General features: G+C 42.9%; 1 protein-coding gene across 1 annotated transcript; it reads right to left on the reverse strand.

Annotated features, from left to right (window-relative positions):
• Positions 1–4404: 4404 nt before the first annotated feature.
• LOC306919209 (uncharacterized protein) lies at positions 4405–10058 on the reverse strand (the record flags this gene model as incomplete). The annotated part of the gene is made up of 8 exons (XM_079532030.1): positions 9948–10058; positions 8396–9003; positions 8134–8211; positions 7776–7923; positions 7340–7431; positions 6911–6959; positions 6458–6611; positions 4405–4528 (listed from the first exon to the last, which is right to left on the reverse strand). The coding sequence occupies exons 2-8, from the start codon at positions 8852–8854 to the stop codon at positions 4405–4407; spliced, it is 1104 nt and encodes a 367-aa protein (XP_079388156.1). The 5' UTR covers positions 8855–9003; positions 9948–10058.
• Positions 10059–19313: the final 9255 nt, after the last annotated feature.

The raw sequence follows: 19313 nt of genomic DNA on the forward strand, positions 1-19313 counted from the left end.
GCGAACGAACGTCTCCCTTCTTTCTCCCAACCGAGTCCCACACATACATGTGTACACTCTGAGTAAATTAACACTGAGGTTTTTACTGTACTGTGTAAAAGTAGGGTATTCTATAACTATATATCTGTAGGCTTTATGTAACCCACGTGTGGAATTAGGGTGTACAATATATGAAATGAATAAGAGCAGTTCATTAAAATGCATTTAAATATGTCATTAAAATGCACACGTAATTCATAACAGCAAAATTGATAAATAAGGGTTAAAATGGTAATGTTTTCATAATGTTTAGAGTCGACAGTAAAACTGTACATGTACAAAAAAACAACAACATCCCTTTAAGGGACAGGCAGGTGAGGTTACTTCCCCTTTAATGACACGAGTGTGTGTGTGGAGGCTGTCATAATGAGTGGGGAGAGAGAAGCAGACAGAAAGTTACTACAAAGAGAAAACCTGTGATTAAGAAACGTTTGATTTAAACACCTGTGTGGAGTGTTTGCTCAGACTTGGGAGCACAACCTGCTCGGTTTGTTTTGTGTTTGTGCAGACCGAGTGTTTTGGTGAGTTAAAAAACAATGCATTGATTCATTGCACAAATTGTTTGTGGTCACACTTTTACATGGAAACGTTTTGTTATTATTTCATTAGTAAGAAGAAGTATATTGTATATGTTTTTGATGGAAAAATGTTGGTTTGTTGCATGGTAAAAGATGAGTGCAATTAAGGCAGCCAGCTGATGGCAGTAATAATCAGCACCGTGCACTGTAAAAAATTTATCCGTTAAAAAACGGCGAAATGTTCCGGTAATTTGCTGCCAATGCATTGTACCGTTAGTCTACGGACACTTCCGTCAACCCTATAACGGATCATTTCGTACTTTCACAGGACTAAGTCTGTTCCTTTCACGGACACTTCCGTCATCCTAAAACGGAAGATTCTGTATTTTTACAGTATTTAGTCAGTTCCTTTTACGGACATTTGAGGAAAATTCTGTACTTTTACAATACTTAGTCTGGTCTTTTTACGGACAAGTCTGTACTGTTATGGAACTTAGTCTGGTCTTTTTACGGACAATTCTGTACTGTTATGGAACTTAGTCTGGTCTTTTTACGGACAATTCTGTACTGTTATGGAACTTAGTCTGGTCTTTTTACGGACAATTCTGTACTGTTATGGAACTTAGTCTGGTCTTTTTACGGACAATTCTGTACTGTTATGGAACTTAGTCTGGTCTTTTTACGGACAATTCTGTACTGTTATGGAACTTAGTCTGGTCTTTTTACGGACAATTCTGTACTGTTATGGAACTTAGTCTGGTCTTTTTACGGACAAATCTGTACTGTTATGGAACTTAGTCTGGTCTTTTTACAGACAATTCTGTACTTTTATGGAACTTAGTCTGGTCTTTTTACGGACAAATCTGTACTGTTATGGAACTTAGTCTGGTCTTTTTACAGACAATTCTGTACTGTTATGGAACTTAGTCTGGTCTTTTTACGGACAAATCTGTACTGTTATGGAACTTAGTCTGGTCTTTTTACAGACAATTCTGTACTGTTATGGAACTTAGTCTGGTCTTTTTACGGACAAATCTGTACTGTTATGGAACTTAGTCTGGTCTTTTTACGGACAAATCTGTACTGTTATGGAACTTAGTCTGGTCTTTTTAACGGACAATTCTGTCCTTTTACGGACACTTACGTTAATCCGAAAATAGAAAATGATGTACATTTACATAGGATATTCTTTGTACAATTTACGGACATCAATCTGATTAAACCACAAATATACAAATATAACATGTTTATTTGTATTTCTTTTCTTCAGTGTGAACAGTGCAATTAAACATTTTTTCTTTAACATTAAAGTGCAATTAAACATTTCTTTTTCTTTTTTTAGACATGCCCAAAGCACCCAGACAACACATTAACCGCCAGGATTAATGAATTCACCTAATACAGGAAAGGATTTCCCCTGTTTTACGGCGTATATCTATTCTACGTCCGAGCATAGACATGGTAACGCCTGTCTTGAATGTCCTCAGATGCAAGGGTACTCCGTGGTCGGAAATAATACAAGTAAAAGAGAATGGCAACACGCGACAGTAACTTGTAACTTTAATTTTTGTAGAAGAGGCAAACTAATAGTTTACTTTGATTGAATAATTGAACACGTAGGCCTATGTACTATCATTTGATTTGGCTGTGTTCTAATACTAAAAAAGATCAAGGGAAAAGAGACCTTTTTACAGTACAATAATGTTTAGAGTTTACAGATGTATACAAATAAACAATGGCATAAACGGCATAAACAATATTAGTTTGCCTCTTCTGCAAAAATAAAAGTTACTGTCACGCGTGCCAAGCTGTCATTCTCTTGTATTATATATCGTATCATTTATTTCCCACCACGGAGTAACCTCACGCAGCAGACTATCCGGCAGGCAGGGCGTTACCATGTCTATGCTCGGACGTAGAAAAGATATACGCAGTTTTACGTTTTGAAAAGCCTACACTTGTGACTGTTGACATCACGCAAGTAGCATCACGATCATAAACACTATAAAATACCCTTTGGCGTGAGGTCCTGGGCGGGTAATGTGTTAGTACTATATAGTTGCATTACATTTCCATCATAGAAACAATAGAACACAACTTTTATAGACATTTCCATATAATAAAAATATACATTCAACTGTAACACATTTCTCTTAAAACTTGTACAGGGATCGTTTGCCACTGCCTTCAAACTACTGACTCACCCGCCAGTGGGGAATGAGGAGTCCCCTCCAGGAGGATGTAGAAAGTGTCCTACACCTCCCACTCCTCATTCCCCACAGACGGGCGTTGCCCCAGCCTGTAGGAGAAGATGCAGTGACAAATATCACCCTCCCCAATTATTTCAAAACACAATAAAATACATGTCATTTGCCACTGCTTACAAACTACTGACTCACCCGTCAGTGGGGAATGAGGAGTCCCCTCCAGGAGGATGTAGAAAGTGTCCTACACCTCCCACTCATTCCCCACCGACGGGCGTTGCCCCAGCCTGTAGGAGAAGATGCAGTGACAAATATCACCCTCCCCACCCAACTTCCCTCCCCTGAACATGGGGGATTTGAACTACATTTGGACAGGTACTTAACCCCTGCGCCACCTAAGTGCCATAAACATTTTTAAGAGCTTTCTGAAATGTAACACATTTCTCTTAAAACTTGTACAGGGATCGTTTGCCACTGCCTTCAAACTACTGACTCACCCGTCAGTGGGGAATGAGGAGTCCCCTCCAGGAGGATGTAGAAAGTGTCCTACACCTCCCACTCATTCCCCACCGACGGGCGTTGCCCCAGCCTGTAGGAGAAGATGCAGTGACAAATATCACCCTCCCCACCCAACTTCGCTCCCCTGAACATTGGGGGTTTTAACTACATTTGGACAGGTACTTAACCCCTGCGCCACCTAAGTGCCATAAACATTTTTAAGAGCTTTCTGAAATGTAACACATTTCTCTTAAAAATTGTACAGGGATCGTTTGCCACTGCCTTCAAACTACTGACTCACCCGTCAGTGGGGAATGAGGAGTCCCCTCCAGGAGGATGTAGAAAGTGTCCTACACCTCCCACTCATCATTCCCCACAGACGGGCGTTGCCCCAGCCTGTAGGAGAAGATGCAGTGACAAATATCACCCTCCCCAATTATTTCAAAACACAATAAAATACATGTCCTTTGTCACAGCTTTCAAACTACTGACTCACCCGTTCAGTGGGGAATGAGGAGTCCCCTCCAGGACGATGTAGAAAGTGTCCTACACCTCCCCACTCATTCCCCACTGATGGGCGATGCAGGAGAACATGCAGTGACAAATATCACCCTCCAATGATTTCAAAACACAATAAAACATATCAATACAGCAATCAACTAAACAGCTTAGTGCAACAAAATAGGCATTTCTCACCTTTAGAATACTCAAACATCAGACTAACATTCTGAGATAGATAATAGTTAAGTTCTGTTTGGGGGGGCAGGTACTTCACCCCTATGCCCCCTTAGTGCCATACACATTTCCATTTCAAAACTAAATAAACAGCAATGCTGTTGCATTCTCACCTTGAGAAAAACATTGTTACAGACTGGCAGTCTGACATACAAGAGGTAGTGTGTGTGTGTGTGTGTGTGTGTGTGTGTGCGTGTGGGTACACGCAGTCCAAAAACCTCACATGTTCCATACGAAGTCCTTCATTGAGTCACAAACTTTGACAGTCTTGAATCACAAAACATTGCTTCATCAGACTAACTGTCCTTTGTCAGACAGTAGGTGAGGTAAGGTGGTGTGTGTGTGTGTGTGTGTGTGTGTGTGTGTGTGTGTGTGTGTGTGTGTGTGTGTGTGTATACAGTCCAAAAACCTCAAATGCTCCATTGGAAATCCTTCAGTTGAGACACAAACTTTGACAGTCTTGCCGGAATGTGCCGTTTTTTCCCCTGCTGTTCTGCCTTGGACCCTCTGTCTGGATTGATTCCGAAGAAAACTCTAAGGAAACAGAAGAAATCTTAGCTACACATAAAATAGATGAAACTGAAGTAAAGAGTAACAGACACAGTTGAGATACTTTAGTTAGTTGATGGTGGTCCTTGGCACAAAATGTGCCAAGTAGACAATGAGATACAATATGGAAAACTTGACCTCTCTTAGGCTAAGGGCAGAGCAATATGCAAGGAACTGGAAGAAATAGACATTGTACTGGACTATGACCAATTTGGGCTTTGACAAGTATGAATGTCAAATAGTGACCACGAGGTGGCAACATAGGATAGATCTTTGGTTGGGATTTGCAGCCCTTAGCTTGAATGATGTAAAAATTGTACTGGTAATGAAGGGCAACTTTATTTGTTTAATTTGGGACATTGGCTCAGGGGTAGAGTGGCCAGTGGCGAGGTTCCCAGTTCGATCCTGTGGGCTCCCCCAGAGTTAGTGTCAAAGTGTCCTTGAGTAAGACTCTGATGAACCCCTAATTGCTCTCAATGAGCAGGATGGTGCCTTGCATGGTTTCCTCGGCCATCATGGGTGAATGTAATGGTGTATGAATGTGTGTGTGGATGTAATGTAAAGCGAGTTGGATAAAAGCTCTATATAAACAGGGCTGCACACAACTTTTTTGGTCTAGTACTCAGAGGAGCACCTGGAGAAGTTACTTGGCTCTCCAAAATGCGGCGACCCGTCTCGCCGGATGGATAATAGAGGGATGCATGAATATAATGACTTATAGAAAAACTATATTTATTGGATAGGTGGGGACTGGGGAGTCAATGGAGGGTATTGCAACTCTAGATTCATACCATTATTAAAAAGAATCTAGAGTTGCAAATTGCAGCTAGGTCCATGTGTGGTCCAGCCCTAAATGCATAGTCTAATAAAAACAACTTAATACTTCCTAAGGATAATATGAGCATCAAAGCAATATTTAGGTACTTAAAAAAAATATATATATATATATATATATATATATATATATATATATATTTAAATAGCCGATCTACTAGCTCACAACGTGTTGCGGTCTTGCGGAGGAGACACGTTGTGAGCTTGCAGATCAGCTATTTGTTTAACATACACGGGGAAGCATACATCAGGCTTCCCTTTTGTTTTTACAGAGGCAACGTACAGTCAGACTCAGACAGTTAGACACACATGGCTCCTCGGTGCAAAAACAAACAGTGTACACTTCCCAGACTTTACGATAATAAGGGACAGTATGTCGGGACACAGTGTTGTCATGTTGATAAGCTTCATGTTGTGCAGGCTGCAGCAGCAGTGCCAGTCCGCAATGCTTTGCACTCTTATCACTGTCGGAACTAAAACCTGTACCCGTAAAAAGTCAGTGGCCGGTGCCTAGGCTGTGTGAGACGGCATCGCAAACGAGCAACTTGCTCCAGCACCCGGAAAAAAAACATAAGCACAGCGGCGAATGGGAAGAGTGCAAAGCATCCAAAGCATCCCCTTTTACAACTTGTAAAAATGGCCAGTGCACTTGTGCAAGACGTACTTTGAGTGGCAGTCGGTGGGAAATGCTCTCGCTACAGATTGTACTAGTATTCTGGCCATAATAATCATTCTAGGCGGCCCCAGCAGGCGGTACGCAGAAGCGCTTCCCGGCGCTTGATTGACAGCGCAGAATTAATTTTGACGACGCATGCGCACTGGCGTAGCGCCTGTGTGCAGGTCTGTATATAAAAGCACCATTTAGCATTTTCATCATGTAGATAAATATCTTGACCTGTTGAACATGGACTTAGAATGTTTTTGGCAGGTTATGTTTGTAATCAACTGGAACTCTGCACAAGTAAGCCTTGCAGAGCCAAAATAGCAGATCTACAAGCTCACATTGTGTTGTGACGCATTATGACAGACAAGAATTCAAATAGCCCAGCTATAAACATTACAAAACCATGTGTTGCTTACCTTTGCACAAACTCCAGCGTCAACGCCATCTCCTTCGGGTACTCGATGTTGCAGACATAGAACAGGGAGAAAGCATAGGCGAGGGCCGCAACAGGGGAGGTGATGTGGTCATTTACAATGACCTGATCCACAGCCATATTGAATTGCTGGTCACCTTAAACAGATTATCACAAAAAACGAAATTAATTTAAGAAATCACACACCCACGCACAAAAGAAAAATAGAATAATTGCTGTGATTTCTGGTAATTAGTAGTTTTTGGTAAGAACAAGCAAAAAATACTTTGAAACGCTATTCAACATTTTGTTTCTCAGACTTGTACATACAATTGTACATAATTTAAAGATGTTGCCCCTAATCTGCATATACCTTTTCATCACAACAAATTGTCTTAGCAGGAAAACTAAAAACAAATGGAGCATATATACCAAGCTTGCTGGGATAACTACTAACCTCTGAGTAGGATGCATGGGGTACATGGGAGATCAACATCGTTGGAGTCCTGAGGAGAAAAATAAGATGAAGATACACATGCATTTGATGATTTTACGTTTCCAATGTACACAAACAGTGTCTGAATCAGAGGTAACGACTAAGCATAGAAATATTACAGGGATTCTCAATATTTTCTATGATTCACACATTACAATATAATTATGTTGCAGTATGTACATGTGACAAGTTTGACAACCCCAAAATTTGTTCTCAGTCTAAATGGGTTAGACTTAGAGTACCAGCAGTGCAAAGTGGATCAACTATGATACGTATAGTATCACTATCTATACGTTGACTCAAGTACTGTGGTTGAGTATTTCTACCACCACTGGATATAGATAATTATGTTGAGATAATTTCCTGGGGTTTACAATCCATAACACTTACCTCATTTTGGAAGAAGAGGCGATCAGGGTTTTCCTTTAAGTATCTAGCAATGCCTTTGATCAGCTCCACTGGACCATCACCCAGCTTCAACCCTATGATTGATTGAATACTTTATTAACAGTTCATACCAATTATACAGAATACAACATGTTTCTATATCTGTGGTGCTCAAAAGTGTAAACTGTAAAGACGAAACGGAAGTGGGGAGGAGGCTCCACTTCCGCTTTATATTTTAATCATGATAGAACTTCCGTGGCTCCAGACTGTATGATGGAAGCATTTGGAAATTGCAAGAGGCTACAGTTTGGCAACGTGAGACTACCACATAAGCAAAGATATTAGTGAATAGGATGACATACAATAGAAAATACATATTCAACACTAGTAGCAATAAATGTATATTGGGGAAACAGGGGTGGGGTGGGGGGTAATTTACCTTTGGAGTCGAGGAAGTTGTTGATGCCCGATTCTTTGCCGGAAAGTTCCTCTGCCAGCTTGTTGAGTACCGGAAAGCCAAGGAGTTGAGATGCGTGTTCAAACAGGTGAGGAGCTTCAAATAAGAATGGCCACTCTTCCTTCATGACCTTGACATAGGGGTGGGCGATATGGAAAAATACAATATCACGATATTTTTTCTAGCATTATCACGATACATGATATTATTTCATGTGTTTTTTAAGGTTATTGTTCAACAAAGCCATCATTCTACAGAAGTATAAATTAAGGTATTGCAAACATATACGATATCTGTGAATATCACGATACGATATTCATCATCATACACAGACCCTTACCAGGACACATGTTCCATCGTTTATGGCTTCACGCTGGATGGGATACGTTTCAGTCATCAATTTTCTAACAGATGACTCCTAAAAATAGAAGAAATCCAATAGATTGTTTTATAAACACACACAAACACATATCTCCGATCTATAAGCTCATGTTTCCCCATTGTGAACTTTATAAATGACTTCTCAATTACTCCATTAACCAAAAGGTAATCCATAGTTACACAATAATCACCAATTAAATAATGGATGGTTGCAGCCTTACCTGGTGGCGATCATGGGTTCTGAAGGCACTTTTCAATTCCTCTTGTTTAGACTGCAGTGCTGCTCTACACTCGGGTCCCTCAACAGCAGGCTGCCACTCCACACATCCGTAACGATCAGAGTATCTGGACCTTTTCCTTCTTGGAGTGTCACCCTCGGCTGGCCTCATCCCGGAGGTTGGATCTCTCTTCATATTTTCAACTCTGTTTTCTAGCTGTTGAAAGAGAACTGAACAACCGTCTGACGCAAACGGCTTATTTCCAAAGGGCTCTGTCTCTTGGAAGGAGAGAGGATATTTATCAATCATCTGCTGGGCGACATCCCGCAGCTGTGCTCTGCTAGGTCTCTGTCCATGATGTGTACAGACGATATCATCCACAAGCAACCGAATCATGTCATGTCTTTTCTTCGTCGGTACCCATTTCTTTGAAGTGAAGGACTCCATGACTGTGGAGGGCATTTTGTGCCATGGCACAGAATATGTCTGACAGGATGGGGAGCCTGCTGGTGTTGTCGTCTCAGGTGGTGTTGGGGGCAGGACTGGCAGGTCTCTCTGTGGCAGAGGTACAGATGTTGGGCCGCTTGTGAAGGGTGTTGAAGCTTGTGAATCTATGGATAACAAACACCTCATCAATATTACCATTAATATGCTGGTTCTCAGAGTCCGGTAGGGGAACACCAGGGGCACAAATGGGCCATTAACCAATTAAGACCTGAGCCCAGATTCTACAAAATGTCTTCCAAATCCTGACAGTTTTCTGAAAAACATATCAGTGGTGCTAAAACTGTTTCATGTTAAGGACCCACAGAACTATCTGTATTTGACCGTGGACCCCCATCTGAAAATGTGTTGTTCCAGGGACCCCCCCAGAATAAAATAAGAGTTAAAACCGTTTGCTGTGAAAGAATACATATATTCAAAGACTTACACACGTTTTCACAACTTTTCAAAATAGCAAATCTACAAGCTCGTAGCGCGGCACTCAGGGCCGCACTATGAGCTTGTAGATCTGCTATTTTCCCAACACCTAAAGTTTAAAATAATGGTTAAAAGCTATACGGTGACACAGACACGTGCTCAGGTCTAAATGGGTTAAAGGTCTAAGGGTCAGAGTTAAAGGCAAAAAAGGTTAATTTGGACCAATAGTGCTCCTCAGACCGGACATTGAGAATTGCATTAAATTAAGAAAACATAACACAGAATGTGTCACAAACCAACAAAGTGTGAATTTGCCATTTGTGTACACATGGAACCAAATGGACCCTTACAGGTCTGTAACTTTGAGTGTACACATGGAACCAAATGGACCCTTACAGGTCTGTAACTGTAGGCCTACATAATATGGAACCAAATGACCTTACATGCAGGTCTGTAAATCAGTGTACATACGGAACCAAATGGACCCACAACTCTGAATGTGTACAAATGGAATCCATTTGGTTTCATTTGGACACCGTATGGGGTTCTTAAATTAAAGTTTGCAAAATACTAGATTATACAGACATCAATTTTGTAGCCTATGTGTACTAATGTGTGCAGAAGAACAACTTACCAGTTTGGAAAGCACGGACGAGTCTTCTGCACTGAATGACAGACAGAGTGTTCTCAAGGTCCGAGGCTTGCACATCGATGAGGTCATCCACAGACGCAACTCCTAATTCCTCTAACCTGGCCAGGACTGCATCCATCTTATCACTACTAAGTGATGGCATGGCTTTCTTAACCAACTGTTTTACAGGCTCCATGTTGGCATGTGTTTCAGAGGAATGAGCAACCTCCCACCTCTCTGGTATGAAGAAAGTGGATAATATTCTGTAAATTTTTCCAGATTTTGACAGCTGAACAAATCAGAAACATTTATCAACTTCATAGACTCCAAGCTCAGGAACCCAGCTGGCCGTTTTCCCCCGTAGCAAAAGTAGGACAGTGGTTTCATTTTTAATAATAATGCTCGCTATTTGTCCCAACTGTAGTTGTCCTTTAGTATATCTCAGTACAACAAGCATACCATTTTCATATGACGTGCCTTTAACCTGGACCTTCTCTGTGACAACTGCGTTACTCGAGTTAATTCCGAATTCGTCAACTGCTGTCCTTATGCTTCGATCATACAGCTCAGGATAGAACTTGGTGGAGTCTGAAACTTGAACCTGGGGGCTAAATAAACTACCACAAGCCTGATAAGCCTGAAACAACTGATGTCTATCAGCAAGTGACTTGGTTACATTTTTGAAGTTTTTAGATGACCTGATACATCTTTTAAAATATGAATGCTTAGATTCGAAACGCATGGTCCAAGTATGTATGAGTGGGCCAAAATGTAAACTCAAGTCAGCATAGTGAAGCAGATAGTGATGCTTCGGTCTAAGTCTTACTAGTGGGAATAACTCTTTCCTCATTTCAACATAGTCTTGGATCTGCCCCTTCATATAAGCAATCTGTGGCTCTGAAAGGCGAGGTGCACAGACATATTCAACTAGCTCCCTCAGGAGAAGTACCATGCCCCATACTGCATTGTCGGCATCTTTAATTCTGTTATGCAGTGCATTGTCGGCATCTTTAATTCTGTTATGCAGTAAAATCGGCAAGAATCTCAAAAGCCACCTGTTTTGGGCTGCCTGGCCACCAATCTTTGCTCCTGTAATGTTAATAGCATATAGCTTGTTTTTGCTTTCACCAGTAAATGATTTGAGTCTATTATTAAGGACCCCATAACTGAACCACTTTTCTTTTTTGATTAAGACTTGCAAACACATAGCTAAATCAAAGTCAACCACACCTTCAAACAGATCATGTGCAAGACAGGGTGGCAATCCTGGCTGACATACGTGAAAGTTAGACAGTTTGTTGAAAACACTGTCACCTTTAATACCATGATGCATTGGGACCTCAGGGTGACTTTCCAGAAACTGCACTGTCTCATTATAATTAGCCGGATTTCTATGAGTGAAAACTGTGAGAGGGTTAGACCGAAATTCATCTCTTGTCGCTAGACAGTATCTACAGAAATATTCAGCAGAGCTGAAATTCTCTGTAAAACCACCAATCATGTGGGAGCCCAGGTTATCTCCCAGTATGCATGCAACAGTACCTTTATACATCTGTCCATTAAAAGGTATGCCGTTTTCCTCCAGCTTACACAAGTCTGACACAAGCTTACTGAAAATCTCATTGACTCCAAAATATTTTTGGTCTTTCTCTAGGCAGAGTAGTGCCAACTGTATTTGATCAATAGTTGACCGCTGGCATGGAGGGAAATTGGCCAAGGTATAGTAGACAGCTAATACTTTGTGCTTTGTCTTGGCAGATCCAAGTGGATTCGCTACCTCAAACGCATCCTGGAATAAGAGGACCTTTAAAGTGTCTGTGTCTGATGAAAACATGGCATTTGATTTAAAGGCCCACCCATCAGTAACATCACAGAGGATATCATCTTCCAGTTCCACATGAGGATTATTGAATTGAGCTGCACCTTGCTGTTTCAGAATTGCTCCGAGGCTTTCCAAAATAGGAATGTAATGGTAGTGCCTCTGCTGCCCCTCTTTGTACCCAAGACTGACTTCAAGAGGCTGAACATAATTATAGTGGGCCTTGTAATATTGCAGCCTTCTGTGGTGTGTAGTTAAAGGACCATTTTCATTCAATGCCTTGTGAATAGGGCTCTGCTCGTATGCACTCTTTCCAAGACATGTGAATGTCGCTCTTGGAACGTCATACTGTTCAAGCTCACGCGCTAACACATCCATAGTATATTCTTGATGAATAGCATTTAATGTTTTCATCTCAGTTGCTATCTCAGTAATTGTGGAGGCTGGAACTAAATACTTTGCCTGCAATCCTAAGAAAAACTGAGCTAAACTCTCTGTGTAGCCGTCTTTCACTTGATCACTCAAATTGTCAACGTGTTCTGCATCGTCAACAATTACTTCCGCCTGTACAACATTTGATCCTTCTCCTGGCAATACATGGTCTGCAACTTCACATAAATGAACAGGAGCTATCTTGGTAACATCCCACCCTTTATGATGCCTCGAAATATGAGATGAAAAAGACGACTTTACATTACACGTTGTGGAACATCCATCAAAGGGACACGTTACAGTCAGACCCTCAGATATGTGACCACTCAAGTGAGACACAAGACTTTTAAGCTCTCCATATTCACTGCTGCAGAAATTAAATGAACACTTCAACTGTACTGACACATTACGGTTCAATGTTTGTCTGCTCTTTGTATCTGGATGTGTTCGTGACATATGAACAGCAAAGCTATTGTAACTGGAGAACCTCCGTCCACAGTCCTTATGGCCACATGAAAAAAACACATTATTCATATTCCTGTGTGATCGGCAGTGTTTCAGGTAATCTGCCGAAGATACACAGTTAAAGCCACAAATATTACAAGCCAACATGTTGATGAGGTGAAAGATAAGACAATCAGAAAATAATCAGAGGTGGCCCCATCTGCCAGCGGACAGAACACTAGTTATTTCTATTTCCCCCCCCCCCAATATGCTCTTTTGAGGCTAAATTTGATCCAAATAGCTACAAAGTCCCCTCCAAATATTTAATAATAGTAGTAATGATACTGATAACTGAAAGTGTTTCAAAAGAGCATCTTGGGAAAAAATTATAAAAAATGAACTACTCTAGTACTGTATATTGTGCTGCAAACATTTAATTAGCACTTAAATTGTACAGACACTACAGTTCCAAGTCTACTTCTGTAACATGAACAGCAAGGCTATTGAATAATATCTATGACCACATTTAATCATTTAACAGTCAACATGTTTTCCAGCCTGGCCATAACCTAGCCACTCGTTTTACAAACCACACTAATCAACTAAACCCGAATTCAATATTTAGCACGTAGCCTATACGTTACTGTACACAACACACCAATCTAAACTATAGCATTGAGGCTGGCTGTCTAGGCTAGCGGCCTAGCAGCGGGAGCTAACCCACCACCGGACACGTTCTAGCATTATCCATCCAACTGTGAACACCACACATAAAGCTAACCAAAAGCTAGCATTGAGGGGTAAATGCTGCAGTCTTGGCTAGCGGCCTAGCCTAGCGAGGGAAGCTAAAGCACAACCTTCTATGCCATTAAAGCACACACACACACACAGACAACACACACACGCAAATATAATATAAGATATCGGTTATATAAGGTCTGTTGGTAAGCCAAGTCTTTGAGGTGGGGAAACAACTTGGCTTCCTTGGCGCAAATTGAGCTATTATTATTATTATTGAGCTATTGTTAGCTAACTGGGCACTAGCTAGCTAACAATAGCTCCGGTAGCTAACAGCTAACTGTGAGCAGCACACATAAAGCTAAACAAGAGCTAGCATTGAGGGGTAAATGCTGTCTTGGCTAGCGGCCTAGCCTAGCGAGGGAATCTAAAGCACATAGAAGGTTGTGCATGCCATTAAAGCACACACACAGACAACACACACACGCAAATATAATATAAGGTATCTGTTATATAAGGTCTGTTGGTAAGCCAAGTCTTTGAGGTGGGGAAACTACTTGGCGTTCTTGGCGCAAATTAGCTCCGGGTAGCTTTTGAGGGGGAAGGAAAGGAAGCTAGCGGGCTAGCGCAGAAGCTAAGCCGGCCACAATGGACCCTCCACTCAGCTATAGCACTGGTGTCATTCAAGAACGGACGCGACACAAACCCGCAAATATAATAAATGCTATCTAAATATAATCTTAACCTATCTTTTTTTTTTAATAAAACACTTATTTGCCCAACTTTTGCCGCGGGAAAACTGGGCACTTGTGCCAACTGGGGCCAGAAGTTACACACAAACACTGCCAGAGATGTAATAATAAAATAAATAAATGTATTGTAAATGTAACTAATGTAATTAACGTACCAACCAAACGTGTTTACCAAAAGAAGCGTGAGGTTCCAGTCACTCCAAAGTTAACACATGCAGCCTGCCCTGTCCTGTTGTTTCTAAACCAGTGCGGAGAGATTTTGTAATGGCGGCTATGGCGGACTCTACTACTTTTTTGACACCAATGTGCGCATGTCCGCAAAAGATGGGGACATTCCCTTTGCTCATAGGCTTCGCTCTATGGCTTTTCTGGAATTGGGAACGATCCAATCACATATATAAGGGACATTCCCATCAGACGACGGACTTTTTTAAGAGTGCAATATCAGCATCAGCCCAATATCAGCATCAGCCCAATATCAGCATCAGCCCAATATCAGCATCAGCCCAATATCAGCATCAGCCCAATATCAGCATCAGCCCAATATCAGCATCAGCCCAATATCAGCATCAGCCCAATATCAGCATCAGCCCAATATCAGCATCAGCCCAATATCAGCATCAGCCCAATATCAGCATCAGCCCAATATCAGCATCAGCCCAATATCAGCATCAGCCCAATATCAGCATCAGCCCAATATCAGCATCAGCCCAATATCAGCATCAGCCCAATATCAGCATCAGCCCAATATCAGCATCAGCCCAATATCAGCATCAGCCCAATATCAGCATCAGCCCAATATCAGCATCAGCCCAATATCAGCATCAGCCCAATATCAGCATCAGCCCAATATCAGCATCAGCCCAATATCAGCATCAGCTGATATTATATCATATTGGGCTGCTTCTCTGCCCCCAGCCAAGCTTATAGGCCTGCAGAGCTGATGCTGATATTGGGCTGATGCTGATATTGGGCTGATGCTGATATTGGGCTGATGCTGATATTGGGCTGATGCTGATATTGGGCTGATGCTGATATTGGGCTGATGCTGATATTGGGCTGATGCTGATATTGGGCTGATGCTGATATTGGGCTGATGCTGATATTGGGCTGATGCTGATATTGGGCTGATGCTGATATTGGGCTGATGCTGATATTGGGCTGATGCTGATATTGGGCTGATGCTGATATTGGGCTGATGCTGATATTGGGCTGATGCTGATATTGGGCTGATGCTGATATTGGGCTGATGCTGATATTGGGCTGATGCTGATATTGGGCTGATGCTGATATTGGGCTGATGCTGATATTGGGCTGATGCTGATATTGGGCTGATGCTGATATTGGGCTGATGCTGATATTGGGCTGATGCTGATATTGGGCTGATGCTGATATTGGGCTGATGCTGATATTGGGCTGATGCTGATATTGGGCTGATGCTGATATTGGGCTGATGCTGATATTGGGCTGATGCTGATATTGGGCTGATGCTGATATTGGGCTGATGCTGATATTGGGCTGATGCTGATATTGGGCTGATGCTGATATTGGGCTGATGCTGATATTGGGCTGATGCTGATATTGGGCTGATGCTGATATTGGGCTGATGCTGATATTGGGCTGATGCTGATATTGGGCTGATGCTGATATTGGGCTGATGCTGATATTGGGCTGATGCTGATATTGGGCTGATGCTGATATTGGGCTGATGCTGATATTGGGCTGATGCTGATATTGGGCTGATGCTGATATTGGGCTGATGCTGATATTGGGCTGATGCTGATATTGGGCTGATGCTGATATTGGGCTGATGCTGATATTGGGCTGATGCTGATATTGGGCTGATGCTGATATTGGGCTGATGCTGATATTGGGCTGATGCTGATATTGGGCTGATGCTGATATTGGGCTGATGCTGATATTGGGCTGATGCTGATATTGGGCTGATGCTGATATTGGGCTGATGCTGATATTGGGCTGATGCTGATATTGGGCTGATGCTGATATTGGGCTGATGCTGATATTGGGCTGATGCTGATATTGGGCTGATGCTGATATTGGGCTGATATTGATATTGGGCTGATATTGATATTGGGCTGATATAGGCCTGCAGAGTGTCTAGTTTTGAAGATACAGACTCTGCTAAGCAAAAGTGAACAGGGCCAAACTGGGCTTATTTCGCTGTGAAAGTGACATTTAGGCACGGACTTGGAAAACCTTGTCTGAACCCCTCCATCCTTCCTGTAGCTGCTCAGACTCTGCTTCTCTGCCCCCAGCCAAGCTTATAGGCCTGCAGAGTGTCTAGTTTTGAAGATACAGACTCTGCTAAGCAAAAGTGAACAGGGCCAAACTGGGCTTATTTCGCTGTGAAAGTGACATTTAGGCACGGAGTTGGAAAACCTTGTCTGAACCCCTCCATCCTTCCTGTAGCTGCTCAGACTCTGCTTCTCTGCCCCCAGCCAAGCTTATAGGCCTGCAGAGTGTCTAGTTTTGAAGATACAGACTCTGCTAAGCAAAAGTGAACAGGGCCAAACTGGGCTTATTTCGCTGTGAAAGTGACATTTAGGCACGGAGTTGGAAAACCTTGTCTGAACCCCTCCATCCTTCCTGTAGCTGCTCAGACTCTGCTTCTCTGCCCCCAGCCAAGCTTATAGGCCTGCAGAGTGTCTAGTTTTGAAGATACAGACTCTGCTAAGCAAAAGTGAACAGGGCCAAAATGGGCTTATTTCGCTGTGAAAGTGACATTTAGGCACGGAGTTGGAAAACCTTGTCTGAACCCCTCCATCCTTCCTGTAGCTGCTCAGACTCTGCTTCTCTGCCCCCAGCCAAGCTTATAGGCCTGCAGAGTGTCTAGTTTTGAAGATACAGACTCTGCTAAGCAAAAGTGAACAGGGCCAAACTGGGCTTATTTCGCTGTGAAAGTGACATTTAGGCACGGAGTTGGAAAACCTTGTCTGAACCCCTCCATCCTTCCTGTAGCTGCTCAGACTCTGCTTCTCTGCCCCCAGCCAAGCTTATAGGCCTGCAGAGTGTCTAGTTTTGAAGATACAGACTCTGCTAAGCAAAAGTGAACAGGGCCAAACTGGGCTTATTTCGCTGTGAAAGTGACATTTAGGCACGGAGTTGGAAAACCTTGTCTGAACCCCTCCATCCTTCCTGTAGCTGCTCAGACTCTGCTTCTCTGCCCCCAGCCAAGCTTATAGGCCTGCAGAGTGTCTAGTTTTGAAGATACAGACTCTGCTAAGCAAAAGTGAACAGGGCCAAACTGGGCTTATTTCGCTGTGAAAGTGACATTTAGGCACGGAGTTGGAAAACCTTGTCTGAACCCCTCCATCCTTCCTGTAGCTGCTCAGACTCTGCTTCTCTGCCCCCAGCCAAGCTTATAGGCCTGCAGAGTGTCTAGTTTTGAAGATACAGACTCTGCTAAGCAAAAGTGAACAGGGCCAAACTGGGCTTATTTCGCTGTGAAAGTGACATTTAGGCACGGAGTTGGAAAACCTTGTCTGAACCCCTCCATCCTTCCTGTAGCTGCTCAGACTCTGCTTCTCTGCCCCCAGCCAAGCTTATAGGCCTGCAGAGTGTCTAGTTTTGAAGATACAGACTCTGCTAAGCAAAAGTGAACAGGGCCAAACTGGGCTTATTTCGCTGTGAAAGTGACATTTAGGCACGGAGTTGGAAAACCTTGTCTGAACCCCTCCATCCTTCCTGTAGCTGCTCAGACTCTGCTTCTCTGCCCCCAGCCAAGCTTATAGGCCTGCAGAGTGTCTAGTTTTGAAGATACAGACTCTGCTAAGCAAAAGTGAACAGGGCCAAACTGGGCTTATTTCGCTGTGAAAGTGACATTTAGGCACGGAGTTGGAAAACCTTGTCTGAACCCCTCCATCCTTCCTGTAGCTGCTCAGACTCTGCTTCTCTGCCCCCAGCCAAGCTTATAGGCCTGCAGAGTGTCTAGTTTTGAAGATACAGACTCTGCTAAGCAAAAGTGAACAGGGCCAAACTGGGCTTATTTCGCTGTGAAAGTGACATTTAGGCACGGAGTTGGAAAACCTTGTCTGAACCCCTCCATCCTTCCTGTAGCTGCTCAGACTCTGCTTCTCTGCCCCCAGCCAAGCTTATAGGCCTGCAGAGTGTCTAGTTTTGAAGATACAGACTCTGCTAAGCAAAAGTGAACAGGGCCAAACTGGGCTTATTTCGCTGTGAAAGTGACATTTAGGCACGGAGTTGGAAAACCTTGTCTGAACCCCTCCATCCTTCCTGTAGCTGCTCAGACTCTGCTTCTCTGCCCCCAGCCAAGCTTATAGGCCTGCAGAGTGTCTAGTTTTGAAGATACAGACTCTGCTAAGCAAAAGTGAACAGGGCCAAACTGGGCTTATTTCGCTGTGAAAGTGACATTTAGGCACGGAGTTGGAAAACCTTGTCTGAACCCCTCCATCCTTCCTGTAGCTGCTCAGACTCTGCTTCTCTGCCCCCAGCCAAGCTTATAGGCCTGCAGAGTGTCTAGTTTTGAAGATACAGACTCTGCTAAGCAAAAGTGAACAGGGCCAAACTGGGCTTATTTCGCTGTGAAAGTGACATCGAAATTTCACAGCGAAATAAGCCCAGTTTGGCCCTGTTCACTTTTGCTTAGCAGAGTCTGTATCTTCAAAACTAGACACTCTGCAGGCCTATAAGCTTGGCTGGGGGCAGAGAAGCAGAGTCTGAGCAGCTACAGGAAGGATGGAGGGGTTCAGACAAGGTTTTCCAACTCCGTGCCTAAATGTCACTTTCACAGCGAAATAAGCCCAGTTTGGCCCTGTTCACTTTTGCTTAGCAGAGTCTGTATCTTCAAAACTAGACACTCTGCAGGCCTATAAGCTTGGCTGGGGGCAGAGAAGCAGAGTCTGAGCAGCTACAGGAAGGATGGAGGGGTTCAGACAAGGTTTTCCAACTCCGTGCCTAAATGTCACTTTCACAGCGAAATAAGCCCAGTTTGGCCCTGTTCACTTTTGCTTAGCAGAGTCTGTATCTTCAAAACTAGACACTCTGCAGGCCTATAAGCTTGGCTGGGGGCAGAGAAGCAGAGTCTGAGCAGCTACAGGAAGGATGGAGGGGTTCAGACAAGGTTTTCCAACTCCGTGCCTAAATGTCACTTTCACAGCTAAATAAGCCCAGTTTGGCCCTGTTCACTTTTGCTTAGCAGAGTCT

The sequence above is a fragment of the Electrona antarctica genome (genome assembly GCF_951216825.1).
Source record: "Electrona antarctica genome assembly, contig: scaffold_341, whole genome shotgun sequence".
In the NCBI taxonomy this organism is placed as follows: domain Eukaryota; kingdom Metazoa; phylum Chordata; class Actinopteri; order Myctophiformes; family Myctophidae; genus Electrona; species Electrona antarctica.